Raw genomic sequence first — 17,040 nt, forward strand, 5'->3', positions numbered from 1 at the left:
GTATGTTATTCTTCCAGTATAAAAGCCAATATTTTAATCATCTCTAAACATTTAACAGTATCTATATAATTCTAGTAGTCATATATTAAATTTTTTCTATATAAAGATACAGTGGCCAGATTAGTACAGACCATAAAGAAAAGTTTTTATATGTTGGAAAACAATGAATTAAAGCAATAAATGACTGAACTTAACTAAGTAGCAGCAAAACTGAGTAATTTTAAAACATGTCTAAACGTTTAAAAGGCCTTCTCACATTTTTAGTTTGAACACTCTATGGGATATTTATGATCCTTACTCAGCATGATTTCCTTCTCCCAAAAAGAAAAGTCTGTAGTCCAAAATTTACCTGCCTAGAACCCTCAATAAATATTCAATAACCAATAACCACTCTTAGAAATCTGTAAATGTCTCATGTGCTCCACATATTTGACACTTAGGCCAGAAGAAAAGGACCATAAACAATCTGAGAAAGCAGAAGAGGTCCCTATCAAGATTTATAGGGGATGTATTTTATTGCTGCTGAAACATCAATCATTTGGGAAGCCTGTAAAACCTTTTTGCTTTTAAAATTTATTTCAAGAATGCCCATAAAATCCTTAAGCTCTGAGTTCTCCACAAGAAATGGTTTCCAATAAAACCCAAATTTAAGAGAAATACAAACATGAGAGCATGAAAGAAAAAAATGTGAAAAAAATGTTAAATGATACTAACCATTTCACACAGTCTGTATGACCCAGGTAGTGTCGTTGAGTTCTCTCCTCATAATTAAATAGTACTACTACCGATGCTATGAAATAAACTATTTCTCCGGTAGGAAGAAGGTAAACATTAGCTCGACAGTCCTTTCCTCGATAACCATATCTTAAAATAAACAGTCAAGGTTTTTAATAAACCATTTTCAAAGTTGCTCACAATTTTTTTCATGGATACTTAAGGGAATCAGGAAGGTATAATGAAATGGATAGGACTGGAACTGGACTGCCATTATCCTGTGTGCAACCCTGAGTCTTCTAATGTAATTAAATCTTAGTTTCCTCATTTACCAGATAAATGCATATTGAGTACCTAACGTGTCAGGCACAGACATGAACATACAGTTCTGACAAAACAAATATGGGGACTATATCCCTGGACTTTTGCTCTGGCAAAGATGACAAAAATAAACAGCAAATACTTAATTAGAAATTGTGTAAAGGAATAAAATGGGATGCTAGGAGAAAGCATAAAAGAAGGACCTATTTAAATGGAGTGAGAAGCGAGAGCTCAAAAGAAGGGCTGAGAAAGTGGCATTTATAGGTGACCTGAATGGTGAATAAGAGATAGCCAGACACAAGCTGGCAGGCAGAATGTCTGTTAAAAAGCTGTAGAGAATTACGGAATTGGTGAGTTTTCCCAAGCTAATTTCTGTCTAACTCAGGAAGCGCGGGAACAGGGCATGGGCGATTGGAGGCAGAAAGCCAAGTTCAAACTATTAGCTCCCTTCTGCTTCACTGAGGGTTTGTTAAGAGTTTTTAAGAGCAGTGAGAATTTCTAAGTGAAATCAGAAGAGCTCCATTTAATACAGTCATTTTTTAAAAAGTCTGGCTGAGTAGTTTTTGAATTAGAATCCACCTTGCTAATTTTAACTCTTAATAAAGTAATTTACATTATTTCATATTGGTTTCAGGTTACAAAATGTGTAACTGACATTTCTGTATTTAGTTCTTACAACAGTGCTCTGAGGTAGGGGTTACTAACCTCTTTTTTAAAAAAGTGAAGATAGTTAAGGTTCATTTAGGGCCAAGACTCAAACACTGGTCTTAAAATTCCACTCCAAATGCCCTTTCTACAACAAAAGTACTTGCAGCGATGTTCAAAGAATACTGCTTGTCCTATCCATGAGTACCTAACATGTGTCAGGCATTAATTTTGGTGGTTTTAAATTGCTAATAGCAAAATATATAGTATGTGAAAGGATTAGAGGGACAACTCTTTACTTTTTTAAGTGGTTATTATTTATTACATTTACTTTATTGGTATAAAGTCATTTCTGATAAAGGTTAAACTAATTTTTCTTAGACTAAAACAAAGCAAAGCCATTTGCTGTCATGATAATAGAGAAGGATACGCCCACTCCAGTTTGAGCTTCTCAGGTGGCAGTTCTGTTCTGATGTCATCATAGTTGTCAACATCAGAAGGAATGAACATTGTAATTGGCCGACCTCGCATAAACATTTTAACATATTCTCCTTCTGTTGAAACATAAGACAAAGATTAAGTCAGATGTATTTTCTGAACAATCACAGAAAAGTAGATGTATAAAATAAAGACAAGACAAAAAAATAGGCTACTACAAAGTTCTAGTCTCATTATACATAATTGTTTTTGTATAAAGACCTCATCTAAAACATTGTAGGAAAAACCATTGGTCATTTCCTTAAACAAGGATACCTATTTTCATAATTAAAATACAGCTTATCTGTGTAGGTTGACACATTTCAACAAGAAGGCCAGGAAGGTTGAGGTAGAAAAATGTAAAAGAATATAATTTTGTGATGGAAGTTTCTCTGACAGTCAAAAAGAAGAAAAAGATGATCAATAACCATGTCTACCATACTACCTGAGCAACATACTGATGTTTAATTACATACGAAAAAACATGGCCTCAAAATACAGGAATCAAACACTCTCATAAGTCAGAATGGGGAGAGGGAATAAGAGGTCTGCTATACACAGCAGAGAGAATAGCTACCAACTTCTCTCAATTCTCATCTGTACCTACATTAAGGCTTGGGTCTAAACAATTAAATTCAATTATAATATGCTAACATATTTAAGACAAAGCTAAGAAACAGTTTTCTTACTAGCAGTATAGGCTCTAAACCATCTTTTATTTACATTAAAAAAACCAATAGTTGTTTACAACACCTGCCACAGTCTAGAACTAAAAATGTTAAAAAGCAAGTCCAGAATCAAATCAGTATTATACACCTTTTATAAAAGGAAGCCCTTCACTTAATGAGATTCTTTCTTATGTCTTGAAAAAGAACAAAAAACAAAACCCCACCCATCCCATGGCCCAACATTTCAATGACCTACATACAGATAGGTTTAATGTTGACGGTGATTGTGAAATGGTTACAAAAGAAGTTGAAAGGAAAGGACAAAGGGACTGACAAAGGACAAAGGAAAGGACAAAAGCATAGGAAATGTCTGGCACTTACCAACTTGTCTGGCATGATATGAAAATAGCATTAGAAACAGAATGAAAATGTGGTCATCAACCAGAGGCTGATAAACCTTAGGATCCACCAGAGGCTAATACAACCTGAGAACTTCTAATGACCTAAGCTACTAAGGAGAGAGTACATAGCAATTTAATAGTATATACAATGCAAACCATGGAAGGAAAGATAATTACTTGATGAATGTCTCCAAGTATTTCTTCAGAGTCAGATTAAAAAATTGTGCTTGTTATGGGTGAGAAGTTCAAGTTATTTTTATTATTATTACTCATTGTGCTTGGCTGCAGTTTGATCTAAGAACAGGCTAAGACCTCCCACACCATGGTTTTAACACATGATGTACATCTTGATTACTTCTGAATCTAAGAGTGGGCTCTGTTTCCTGATGATTTTCAGCACAGCTGGACTTTGATAATCAAATGATTACCAGCTGCAACTATGTCCTTCTGTAATCATCTTCATCCGAATCTCCTTGTCTTTTTCTGCAGTTTACTTTCTTATAGGAGTCAATTTGTATAATTTCCTTATAGGTGTCAAATGTATAACTTTCCCTCTAGTTTATTTTTTTTTTTAAGAATATAAATTCTTGAAGGCAGAAAGCCTGTCCTTTGGGATTTCTCCCAGGATTTTTGATCAGAAGTGTGTATCATAAATGCTTTCTGAGTGAAAAAAGTAAAACATTTAATGATGTTTTTATCATCACTTAGAAGAGATTGTATGCCCAGCAAAGGGAAAGGGGTAGAGACAGTATCAAAGAAAAAAAAAAAGCTCTCATTTGCTAACAGAGACAGCTCAGAATAGCACATTGATTCCTTAATCAATTCTTTTATCAATATTCCTTTATCCTCAGTAGTACAAGCAATTAAGTTAAAGCAAAGGAATATCTATCTATCCAGTGCTTGCCGACTTTCCTAATATAAAATGGCAATGTCATCATGATAAAAATGCTTTCCCTGCCTGAAAATTGATAGTATGTGTGTAGGAGGCCAAGTATACAATCTAGGAATTGAGAACTATGATTCCTGGGACTGAGAGGGAGTAAATATTTTATAGTGGAAAGAACATGAGCTTTGGGAAAAGACTGATCAGGATCTGAGTTCCAGCTTTACCCCTTATTAGTTTTGTGACTTTGGCCTCATTTTCCTAATACATAAAATGGTACTACTTACCACTTCTAATTACGATTTGATTAAATAAGATACCACACTGTAAAGTATGATAATGAGGTCCTCAACAAATATATATATATATATATATATATATATATAAAGGTATCATTGATATATAATCACATGAGTAACACGGTGGTTACTACATTCCCCTAATTATCAAGTCCCACCACATACCCATTACAGTCACTGTCCATCAGCATAGTAAGATGCTACAGAGTCACGACTTGTCTTCTCTGTGCTATACTTCTTTCCCCATGCCCTCTCTACATTATGTGTACTAATCATAATGCCCCTTAATCCCCTTGTCCCTCCCCTCCCACCCACTCTCCCCAGTCCCGTTCCCTTTGGTAACTGTTAATCCATTCTTGGATTCTGTGAGTCTGCTGCTGTTTTGTTCCTTCAGTTTTGCTTTATTGTTATACTCCACAGATGAGTGAAATCATTTGACACTTGTCTTTCTCTACCTGGCTTATTTCACTGAACATAATACCCTCTAGCTCCATCCATGTTGTCGCAAATGGTAGGATCTGTTTTCTTCTTATGGCTGAATAATATTCCATGTGTATATGTACCACATCTTCTTTACCCATTCATCTACTGATGGGCACTTAGGTTGCTTCCATTTCTTCGCTATTGTAAATAGTGCTGCGAGAAACATAGGAGTGCATATGTCTTTTTCAAACTGGACTACTGCATTCTTAGGGTAAATTCCTAGGAGTGGAATTCCTGTATCAAACGGTATTTCTATTTTGAGTTTTCTGAGGAACCTCCATACTGTTTTCCACAATGGTTGAACTAGTTTACATTCCCACCAGCAGTGTAGGAGGGCTCCCCTTTCTCCACATCCTCGCCAACATTTGTTGTTGTTTGTGTTTTGGATGTTGGCCATCCTAACTGGTGTGAGGTGATATCTTATTGTGGTTTTAATTTGCATTTCTCTGATGATTAGCAATGTGGAGCACGTTTTCATGTGCCTGTTGGCCATCTGAATTTTTTCTTTGGAGAAGTGTCTGTTCAGCTCCTCTGCCCATTTTTTAATTGGCTTATTTGCTTTCTGTTTTTTGAGGCGCGTGAGCTCTTTATATAATTTGGATGTCAACCCCTTATCAGATGTCATTTATGAATATATTCACCCATACTGTAGGATGTCTTTTTGTTCTACTGATGGCATTCTTTGCTGTACAGAAGCTTTTTAGTTTGATATAGTCCCACTTGTTCATTTTTGCTTTTGTTTCCCTTGCCTTGGGGAGATATGTTCATGAAGAAGTTGCTCATGTTTATATTCAAGAGAGTTTTGCCTATATTTTTTTCTAAGAGTTTTATGGTTTCATGACTTACATTCATGTCTTTGAGTTTACATCCATTTTGAGTTTACTTCTCTGTATGGGGATAGACAGTAATCCAGTTTCATTCTGTTACATGTAGCTGTCCAATTTTGCCAACACCAGCTGTTGAAGAGGCTGTCATTTCCCCATTGTATGTCCATGGCTCCTTAATCGTATATTAATTGACCACATATGCTTGAGTTTACATCTGGACTCTCTATTCTGTTCCACTGGTCTATGGGTCTGTTCTTGTGCCAATACCAAATTGTCTTAATTACTGTGGCTTTGTAGTAGAGCTTGAAGTCACAGAGCATAATTCCTCCTGCTTTATTCTTCCTTTTCAGGATTGCTTTGGCTATTCGCGGTCTTTTGTCTTTCCCTATAAATTTTAGAACTATTTGCTCTAGATCATTGAGGAATGCTATAGGTATTTTGACAGGGATTGCATTGACTCTGTAGATTGCTTTAGGCAGGATGGCCATTTTGACAATATTAATTCTTCCTATCCATGACATTGGGATGAATTTCCATTTATTAGTGTCCTCTTTAATTTCTCTTAAGAGTGTCCCATAATTTTCAGGGTATAGGGCTTTCACTTCCTTGGTTAGGTTTATTCCTAAGTACTTTATTCTTTTTGATGCAATTGTGAATGGAATTGTTTTCCTGATTTCTCTTTCTGCTAGTTCATTGTTAGTGTATAGGAATGAAATAATTTCTGTGTATTAAATTTGTATCCTGCAACTTTGCTGAATTCAGATATTAGTTCTAGTAGTTTTGGAGTGGATTCTTTAGGGTTTTTTATGTACAGTATCATGTCATCTGCAAAGAGGGACAGTTTAACTTCTTCCTTGGCTATCTGGATGCCGTTTATTTCTTTGTGTAGTCTGATTGCCATGGCTAGGACCTCTAGAACTATGTTTAATAAAAGTGGGGAGAGTGGGCATCATTGTCTTGTTCCTGATCTTAAAGGAAAAGCTTTCAGCTTCTCCCTGTTAAGTATAATATTGGCTGTGGGTTTGTCATATATGTTCTTTATTATGTTGAGGTACTTGCCCTCTATACCCATTTTGTTAAGTGGTTTTATCATGAATGGATGTTGAATTTTGTCAAATGCTTTTTCAGCATCTATGGAGTGATCATGTGGTTTTTGTCCTTCTTTTTCTTGATGTCGTGGATGAGGCTGATGGATTTTCGAATGTTGTACCATCCTTGCATCCCTGGGATGAATCCCACTTGATCATGATGGATGATCTTTATGATGTATTTTTGAATTCGGTTTGCTAATATTTTAAGTATTTTTGCATCTATGTTCACCAGGGATATTGGTCTATAATTTTTTTTGCCTGGTTTTGGTATTAGAGTGATGTTGGCTTTGTAGAATGAGTTTGGGAGTATTTCATCCTCTTCTACTTTTTGGAAAACTTTAAGGAGGATGGTTATTAGGTCTTCATTAAATGTTTGATAAAATTCAGCAGTGAAACCATCTGGTCTAGGGGTTATTTGCACGCATTTTTAGAAAGATTACAATACTTCAAAACCTTTTATAAGTTTAAAAAGCATTATTAAAGGAAATAATCAATAGAATACTTTTTGTGACACTGTTCCCTGGAAAACCAGTTATGAGTATAGTTAAAAAATGTAGCACACAACTTACTATGCCTTTCTTGCAATCATGGTATATGTCACTGATTAATTGTACCTCTTTTCTGCTAAGCCTAATTACAAGTTTAAGAATTTTTCAAAATGCTTCATGAAAACAGTAACTGACAGAGCAACAGATCATGGAGTCTAATTGCCAATTCTGGACAGAATGGATTTCTGACTATGCTATCTTAGTTAACAGGCATGCTTGAGGAATGGAGATTTTTCTGGTTTAGAACTTTTTTTTAACTTACACCTATTTTTTTGAAGATACAGTATGGATGAAAAGTCTTTAGCCAGAATAAAATAAGAAGCACAAGAACACGATGTTCTCTTATGAAAAGCATATTATCCATGTCCAAAAGGGCTTTTTTTTTTTCAGCTGAAAATCAAGAGGATATCAAGAACATGTATTCTTAGAAGTTGATATATATATATATATATATAAATTGGACAGACTTTAAAACATACTTTAATTTAGAAAACTGTTACTAACATCAAGAATTCAGATGTTTGTTTTACACAGCTTTAAAAAAACCTCCAACAGAGAAACGGTTCTCCTTTTGGCTTTCCTTTTAAAATAGAGAGACTACTCATACAAACCCCAGACCTAGAGATCCAAGTAATGTTTATACAACCTATTTTAAATGGGCTAATATCTAAATTTTAGGAGTGTATATATATATTTGGAAATGCTGTATTTGGTTTCTTGCATCTTGCTTATTCACACTAAAACAGACTTAAAGCCAGGACCCTTTACCTAAATTCTGGAACTTCAAAGTGTTAGATACCATCTAAGTAACAAGGAAAGATTCTGTCTGTAGTTTTTGGTTTGTTTCAAATTGCATACCATCTCAGCAGATGACAACATATTCCCTTTCAGTAGGTAACACAAGATACAGTGTCTGTAGGACCCTTGCTATCCTATATTCTTATAGGTAAAGTTTAGCTATTCTTTCAGATAGAATGCTCAATTTACAAAGGTGTGAGCAGGTTTTGGGATGGAACATGCCTAGAGCCAATGGGTCAGAAAACATCGGTATTGAACAAAAGCACCTGCACTCAAATTCTTTAAAAGGTAAATTAAAAACAAGTTTAGAAGATATTTGGGAACTGTTATCCAGTACTGATTGGCTGCAAGAAAAGCTTTAAAAAGTTTATCAAAGAGACCCTTAGCAACAGCTAGTCTCACCCTAACTATACATGAGGAAATTGAGGCCCAAGGTCTCAGAGTCATAAGGAAAAATTTATTATCACATTAATAGTGTTTCATTTTTTCCCCAAATTTCCTTTGGAAAATGGAATTTTGAGCTTCTCCTCAACCTACATTCATATTTTTAGTCACTGTAGGATTCTGATTCTTCAAGCTTCTGTGATACAAGTACTTCCCACCTGATTAGGTCTGATGCTTACTCTCTTACAGTCTTTCCACTAAACCACTTTGCTTTTCTTTCCTGAGTGAGGTACCTAATGAAGCTTCTGTCACTTAGAATGAATCTATATTTTATAAATGTAATGGTAACAAATACAAGGCTGTATGCACACTATAATTAATGACCTCCTTGTTGTTCCTCAACACAGCAAGAAAGCCCTAGCAGGGCTTATATAAGCCCACGTTTCTCTACTTATGAAGTTCTTTTCTCCAGCTATCTATATATGTCTCTTCTTTCAGGTGGCAAAATTTATCAGAAATGTCTTCCCTATCCCCTTTATATAAAACAGGAATTCTCTACTCTTACTCTTTACCAGTATGTATTACCTCCTGACATATTAAATATTTGTTTCTTATATGCAGAATATACTTCCCACAGAGTTCAGATACTGTAACTGCTATATCCTTGTGTACCTAGAATGGCCTGACAAAGTAAGCACTCAATATTTGTTAAATGAATGAATGTTTAAAATGTATATCTGATAAAGAAACATATCAGAACTGTAACAGCTCTTAAAATGACAAGATACTCAAAGAGTTTTTTTTTCACCTACTTTGAAAATGAGTTTATATTACATATTTTTAGATTATTTGAATGATTGTTTGGCTGCAACTAATCACTGAAGGTTTTCAGACAGTATGTATTTCAAAATGACTTTTTTTTTCCTCTTTATTTTATTTTATTTTGTTATCATTAATCTACAATTACATGAAGAACATTATGTTTACTAGGCTCTACCCTACCCCAAGTCCCCCCCACAAACTCCATTACAGTCACTGTCCATCAGCATAGTAAGATGTTGTAGAATCACTACTTGTCTTCTCTGTGTTGCAAAGCCCTCCCCTTTCCCCCCACCACCCACATTATACATGCTAATCATAATACCCCTTCCCTTTCTTCTTCCCCGCCCTTATCCCTCCCTACCCCCCTACCCTCCCATTCTCCCCAGTCTCTTACCCTTTGGTAACTGTTAGTCCATTCTTGGGTTCTGTGATTCTGCTGCTGTTTTGTTCCTTCAGTTTTCTTTTGTTCTTATACTCCACAGATGAGTGAAATCATTTGGTATTTGTCTTTCTCCACTTGGCTTATGTCACTGAGCATAATACCCTCTAGCTCCATCCATGTTGTTGCAAATGGTAGGATTTGTTTTCTTCTTATGGCTGAATAATATTCCACTGTGTATATGTACCACATCTTCTTTATCCATTCATCTACTGATGGACACTTAGGTTGCTTCCATTTCTTGGCTATTGTAAATAGTGCTGCGATAAACATAGGGGTGTATCTGTCTTTTTCAAACTGGAGTGCTGCACCCTTAGGGTAAATTCCTAGAAGTGGAATTCCTGGGTCAAATGGTAACTCTACGTTGAGCATTTTGAGGAACCTCCATATTGCTTTCCACAATGGTTGAACTAATTTACATTCCCACCAGCAGTGTAGGAGGGCTCCCTTTTCTCCACAACCTCACCAACATTTGTTGTTGTTTGTCTTTTGGATGGTAGCCATCCTTACTGGTGTGAGGTGATATTTCAGTGTGGTTTTAATCTGCATTTCTCTGATAACTAGCAATGTAGAGCATCTTTCCATGTGTCTGTTGGCCATCTGAATTTCTTCTTTGGAGAACTGTCTATTCAGCTCCTCTGCCCATTTTTTAATTGGACTATTTGCCTTTTGTTTGTTGAGTTGCGTGTACTCTTTATATATTTTGGATGTCAAGCCTTTATCGGATCTGTCCTTTACGAATATATTCTCCCATACTGTAGGGTAACTTTTTGTTCTATTCATGGTGTCCTTTGCTGTACAGAAGCTTTTCAGCTTGATATAGTCCCACTTGTCCATTTATGCTTTTGTTTTCCTTGCCTGGGGAGATATATTCATGAAGAAGTCACTCATGTTTATGTCCAAGAGATTTTTGCCTATGTTTTTTTCTAAGAGTTTTATGGTTTCATAACTTACATTCAGGTCTTTGATCCATTTCAAATTTACTTTTGTGTATGGGGTTAGACAGTGATCCAGTTTCATTCTCTTACACGTAGCTGTCCAGTTTTGCCAGCACCATCTGTTGAAGAGACTGTCATTTCCCCATTGTATGTCCATGGCTCCTTTATCGAATATTAATTGACCATATATGTTTGGGTTAATGTCTGGAGTCTCTAATCTGTTCCCACTGGTCTGTGGCTCTGTTCTTGTGCCAGTACCAAACTGTCATGATTACTATGGCTTTGTAGTAGAGCTTGAAGTTGGGGAGTGAGATCCCCCCCACTTTATTCTTCTTTCTCAGGATTGCTTTAGCTATTTGGGGTCTTTGGTGTTTCCATATGAATTTTTGAACTATTTGTTCCAGTTTGTTGAAGAATGTTGTTGGTAATTTCACAGGGATTGCATCAAATCTGAATATTGCTTTGGGCAGGATGGCCATTTTCACAATATTAATTCTTCCTAGCCAAGAGCATGGGATGAGTTTCCATTTGTTAGTGTCCTCTTTAATTTCTCTTAAGAGTGTCATATAATTTTCAGGGTACAGGTCTTTCACTTCTTTGGTTAGGTTTATTCCTAGGTATTTTATTCTTTTTGATGCAATTGTGAATGGAATTGTTTTCCTGATTTCTTTTTCTATTGGCTCATTGTTAGTGTACAGGAAAGCCACAGATTTCTGTGTGTTAATTTTGTATCCTGCAACTTCACTGTATTCCGTATCAGTTCTAGTAGTTTTGGAGTGGAGTCTTTAGAGTTTTTTGTGTACAATATCATGTCATCTGCAAATAGTGACAGTTTGACTTCTTCTTTACCAATCTGGATTCCTTGTATTTCTTTGTTTTGTCTAATTGCTGTGGCTAGGACCTCCAGTACTATGTTAAATAACAGTGGGGAGAGTGGGCATCCCTGTCTTGTTCCCGACCTCAGAGGAAAAGCTTTCAGCTTCTTGCTGTTCAGTATGATGTTGGCTGTGGGTTTATTGTATATGGCCTTTATTATGTTGAGGTACTTGCCCTCTGTACCCATTTTGCTTAGAGGTTTTATCATGAATGGATGTTGAATTTTGTCGAATGCTTTTTCAGCATCTATAGAGATGATCATGTGGTTTTTGTCTTTCTTTTTGTTGATGTGGTGGATGATGTTGATGGATTTTTGAATGTTGTACCATCCTTGCATCCCTGGGATGAATCCTACTTGGTCATGGTGTATGATCCTTTTGATATATTTTTGAATTCGGTTTGCTAATATTTTATTGAGTATTTTTGCATCTACATTCATCAGGGATATTGGTCTGTAATTTTCTTTTTTGGTGGGGTCTTTGCCTGGTTTTGGTATTAGGGTGATGTTGGCTTCATAGAATGAGTTTGGGAGTATTCCCTCCTCTTCCATATTTTGGAAAACTTTAAGGAGAATGGATATTATATCTTCTCTGTATGTCTGATAAAATTCCGAGGTAAATCCATCTGGCCCAGGTGTTTTTTTCTTGGGTAGTTTTTTGATTACCGCTTCAATTTCTTTGCTGGTAATTGGTTTGTTTAGATTTTGTGTTTCTTCCTTGGTCAGTTTTGGAAGGTTGTGTTTTTCTAGTAAGTTGTCCATTTCTCCTAGGTTTTCCAGCTTCTTAGCATATAGGTTTTCATAGTAGTCTTTAATAATTCTTTGTATTTCTGTTGGGTCCTTCGTGATGTTTCTTTTCTCCTTTCTGATTCTGTTGATGTGTGTTGATTCTCTTTTTCTCTTAATAAGTCTGGCTAGAGGCTTATCTATTTTGTTTATTTTATCAAAGAACCAGCTCTTGGTTTCACTGATTTTTTCTATTGTTTTATTATTCTCAATTTTGTTTATTTCTTCTCTGATCTTTATTATGTCCCTCCTTCTGCTGACTTTAGGCCTCATTTGTTCTTCTTTTTCCAATTTTGATAATTGTGACATTAGACTATTCATTTGGGTTTGTTCTTCCTTCTTTAAATATGCCTGGATTGCTATATACTTTCCTCTTAAGACTGCTTTTGCTGCATCCCCCAGAAGTTGGGGCTTTGTGTTGTTGTTGTCATTTATTTCCATATATTGCTGGATCTCCATTTTAATTTGGTCATTGATCCATTGACTATTTAGAAGCATGTTATTAAGCCTCCATGTGTTTGTGAGCCTTTTTTGCTTTCTTGGTACAATTTATTTCTAGTTTTATACCTTTGTGGTCTGAAAAGTTGGTTGGTAGGATTTCAATCTTTTTGAATTTTCTGAGGTTCTTTTTGTGGCCTAGTATGTGGTCTAATCTGGAGAATGTTCCATGTGCACTTGAGAAGAATGTGTATCCTGTTGCTTTTGGATGTAGAGTTCTACAGATGTCTATTAGGCCCATCTGTTCTAGTGTGTTGTTCAGTGCCTCTGTGTCCTTACTTATTTTCTGCCTAGTGGATCTGTCCTTTGGGGTGAGTGGTGTGTTGAAGTCTCCTAAAATGAATACACTGCAGTCTATTTCCCCCTTTAGTTCTGTTAGTATTTGTTTCACATATGCTGTTGCTTCTGTGTTGGGTGCATATATATTTATAATGGTTATATCCTCTTGTTGGACTGAGCCCTTTATCATTATGTAATGTCCTTATCTCTTGTTACTTTCTTTGTTTTGAAGTCTATTTTGTCTGTTACTAGTACTGCAACTCCCGCTTTTTTGTCCCTATTAGTTGCATGAAATATCTTTTTCCATCCCTTTACTTTCAGTCTGTGTATGTCTTTGCGTTTGAGGTGAGTCTCTTGTAAGTAGCATGTAGATGGGTCTTGTTTTTTTATCCATTCAGTGATTCTATGTCTTTTGATTGGTGCATTCAGTCCATTTACATTTAGGGTGATTATTGATAGGTATGTACTTATTGCCATTTCAGGCTTTAGAGTAGTGGTTACCAAAGGTTCCAGATTACTTTCCTTACTATCTAAGAGTCTAACTTAATTCACTTAGTATGCTTTTACAAACACAATCTAAAGGTTCTTTTCTATTTCTCCTCGTTTTTCTTCCTCCTTCATTCTTTATATATTAGGTATCAAATTCTGTACTTTTTGTCTATCCCTTGATTGACTTTGGGGATAGTCAATTTAATTTTGCATTTGCCTTGCAATCAGCTGCTCCACCCTCCCTACCATGATTTTACTACCTCTGGTGACAGCTATCCAACCCTAGGAACACTTCCATCTATAGCAGTTCCTCCAAAATAGTCTGCAGAGATGGTTTGTGGGAGGTAAATGGGAGGTAAACTCTCTCAGCTTTTGCTTATCTGGAAATTGTTTAATCCCTCCTTCAAATTTAAATGATAATCTTGCTGGATAAAGTAATCTTGGTTCCAGGCCCTTCTGCTTAATGGCATATCATGCCACTCCCTTCTGGCCTGTAAGGTTTCTGCTGAGAAGTCTGCTGTTAGTCTGATGGGCTTTCCTTTGTATGTGATCTTATTTCTGCCTCTGGCTGCTTTTAACAGTCTGTTCTTATCCTTGATCTTTCCCATTTTAATTACTATGTGTCTTGCTGTTGTCTTCCTTGGATCCCTTGTGTTGGGGGATCTGTGGATCTCCATGGCCTGACAGACTATGTCCTTCCCCAGATTGGGGACGTTTTCAGCAACTACCTCCTCAAAGACACTTTCTATCCCTTTCTCTCTCTTCTTCTTCTTCTGGTATCCCTATAATGTGAATATTGTTCTGCTTTGAATGGTCACACAGTTCTCTCAATATTCTTTCATTTTTAGAGATCCTTTTTTCTCTCTGTGCCTCAGCTTCTTTGTATTCCTCTTCTCTAGTTTCTATTTCATTTATTGTCTCCTCCACCATATCCAACCTGCTTTTAATACCCTCCATCGTGTTCTTTAACAATTGGATCTCTGACCTGAATTCATTCCTGAGTTCTTGGATGTCTTTCCGTACCTCCATTAGGATGTTGATGATTTTTATTTTGAACTCCCTTTCAGGAAGAGTTACGAGGTCTATATCATTTAAATCTTTCTCGGGAGTAGTATTAACAATTTTACTCTGGACAAGGTTCCTTTGGCGTTTCATGTTTGTGTATGGCACCCTCTAGTGTCCAGAAGCTCTATTCTGGAGCTGAACCCTTGAAGAAATGTCTGGAGTTGCAGGAGAGCGTTACTGGTGCCTGGGGGTAGGTAAGAGCTGTTCCCCACCTCCTGGCTGCTGTGCCTGTCTCCACTGCCTGAGCCAGTAGGCCGGGCACACAGGTATAAGTTTTTGTCCCAGAGCAGCCAGATATGGATCCTTGCTTTCCACAAGCAGCCGGAATCCCAGTCTCCCCAGGAACTCTGCCTATATTAACTTTCTAACTCAGTAGTCATGAGAGTCTCATCAAAGCATCATGAAATGTAGGTTTGTGCTCCCAGAGCAGATCTCCGGAGCTAGGTATTCAGCAGTCCCAAGCCTTCCACTCCGTCCCGGCTCTGTTTGTCTTCCTCCCGCCAGTGAGCTGGGGTGGGGGAGGGGCTCGGGTCCTGTGGAGTCACAGCTCTGGTACGTTACCCTGTTCGCTGAGGTCTGCTCTTTTCTCCAGGTGTGTGCAGTCTGATGCCATCCTCTTTCCTGTTGCTTTCTCAGGATTAGTTGCGCCAATTAAATTTTCTAATAGTATCCAGTTTTAGGATGAAGCCTCTGTCTCTCCTCTCACACCACCATCTTTAGTCCCATCCAAAATGACTTTTAAAATATTTTTCATCTGAAGCCATTTTGGACAGTTAGATAGCTAGTAAGAAATAGTGAACTACTTCTTATTTTTCTAAGACACTGCAATTGTTACAATAACTGTTCTTCCATCAACATACACCTGTATTAGGATATTACTGCATCAATTTGGTAGTTAAGAATGAGTTTAATCTTATAGCAGTGAGGTAGCACTATAGGAGGAAGTACGAATGTGATTTAGTGATTGATGAGCTCCCTTTTCTCAATTAAACAGATTTCTATGCAGTAGAGATCTGACTCATAAACGTTCTCGACACAACCAATTAATTGTGTGCTAATTTTAGGCAGCATGAGGTTAAGAGAAAAATGACTTTAGATTATTCAAGCCTGAATAAACCAGTAACATGGAATAATTTGAGGACATTCAGGTTCTGCTCCAGAAATGGGGATGTGACATTTATTTTCCATATTTAAAAAAATGTAATATACTTGATAGTTATAAGAATGAGCTTCTAGGATGTAGTAATTTTATTACAAAATTGTCAGACTATTTTCTATTTTCCCCAATGGATGACTTTATGAAAAGTTCTGTAGTTCTCCAAATTAGCTCAAAAAACTTTATCAACAACTTGTCAAGTGAATAGTAGTGTATTAGAACCTAACTGCTACATCAAACAATAAGCAGTCCTACAGGAAAACTTATTCATGGTTTTAACCTAATATGCTAAGTTTTTATTTCTCTTGTGATGGGAGCAGAATCCAACAGAGCTAGGGAGAAAGTAAAGGGGTTTGGGTTTTAGGGATTTGAGTATACATAAAGATCTAAGTCAGTAAGATTCTCTTCTTAGTGGTATAACCTGTCTTTGCTCACACACAGATCCTCAGATTGATGCGTACATCCTGTTCTACCTCCTACTGCTTTCAACAACAGTTACTTCCTTCTAAGTGATGATCAGAATATGCAGTTTTGTAGCTCTTCTCCTATTCTGCTCTGGCTGAAGGATATAGGCCTTTCAGGCAAAGTTTTCCTTGCTACCACTCACCTAAACGTAACAAATGTAAATAGTCTTCTTCCCAAATCAAAGCAGATGGCTTGGAGCAAGTCACAATTGTCATTGTCAAAAAAGAGCTAAAGAAATTAATAAATCATACTTTTAAAAGTGATAAAATATATTTTTTGGATTAATACTTAAAGCAGATATTTTGGATTAAGACAAAGTATAAGAAAATGTGTTGTAAAATATGCTATGCAAAACGAGTATCAAACTTTTAAAATGTATCTATGTATCTATCAAATGAAGATCCTTTTTTAATGGTCATCTTTTCATCTTATTCAATATATTTAAATGCAAGGCTTTACTGCTAGACTCATATATGTTAACTAAAATTTATTTGATACTATGTGTAATTCACTTGATCATCTTAAATTTTTATAATAACCCTTTGAAGATTTATTGTCTCAATCACAGATGAGAAAACAAAGACTTCAGAAGGTGAAGTAACCTGCTTAAGGTCACACAGCCAAGTAAATAATGAAACCAGTCTCAACTCCAAAATACATGAAACACCTATACTACACTGCTTGCTACAT

At 36.3% G+C, this 17,040-nt stretch overlaps 1 protein-coding gene across 4 annotated transcripts in view; it reads right to left on the reverse strand.

The window, feature by feature from the left end:
- Positions 1-17,040, reverse strand: part of EML4 (EMAP like 4) — a 192,028-nt gene that overhangs the window by 69,873 nt on the left and 105,115 nt on the right. For all 4 annotated transcript variants that reach the window (XM_036990811.2, XM_036990812.2, XM_017661038.3 and 1 more), the window contains 2 exons: positions 2,111-2,234; positions 715-864 (listed from right to left, as the gene is read on the reverse strand). In XM_036990811.2, the coding sequence (XP_036846706.1) occupies positions 715-864; positions 2,111-2,234 (274 nt within the window). The remainder of the gene's footprint in view (positions 1-714; positions 865-2,110; positions 2,235-17,040) is intronic.

Source organism: Manis javanica, chromosome 1 (assembly GCF_040802235.1).
Source record: "Manis javanica isolate MJ-LG chromosome 1, MJ_LKY, whole genome shotgun sequence".
NCBI classification, from domain to species: Eukaryota; Metazoa; Chordata; class Mammalia; order Pholidota; family Manidae; genus Manis; species Manis javanica.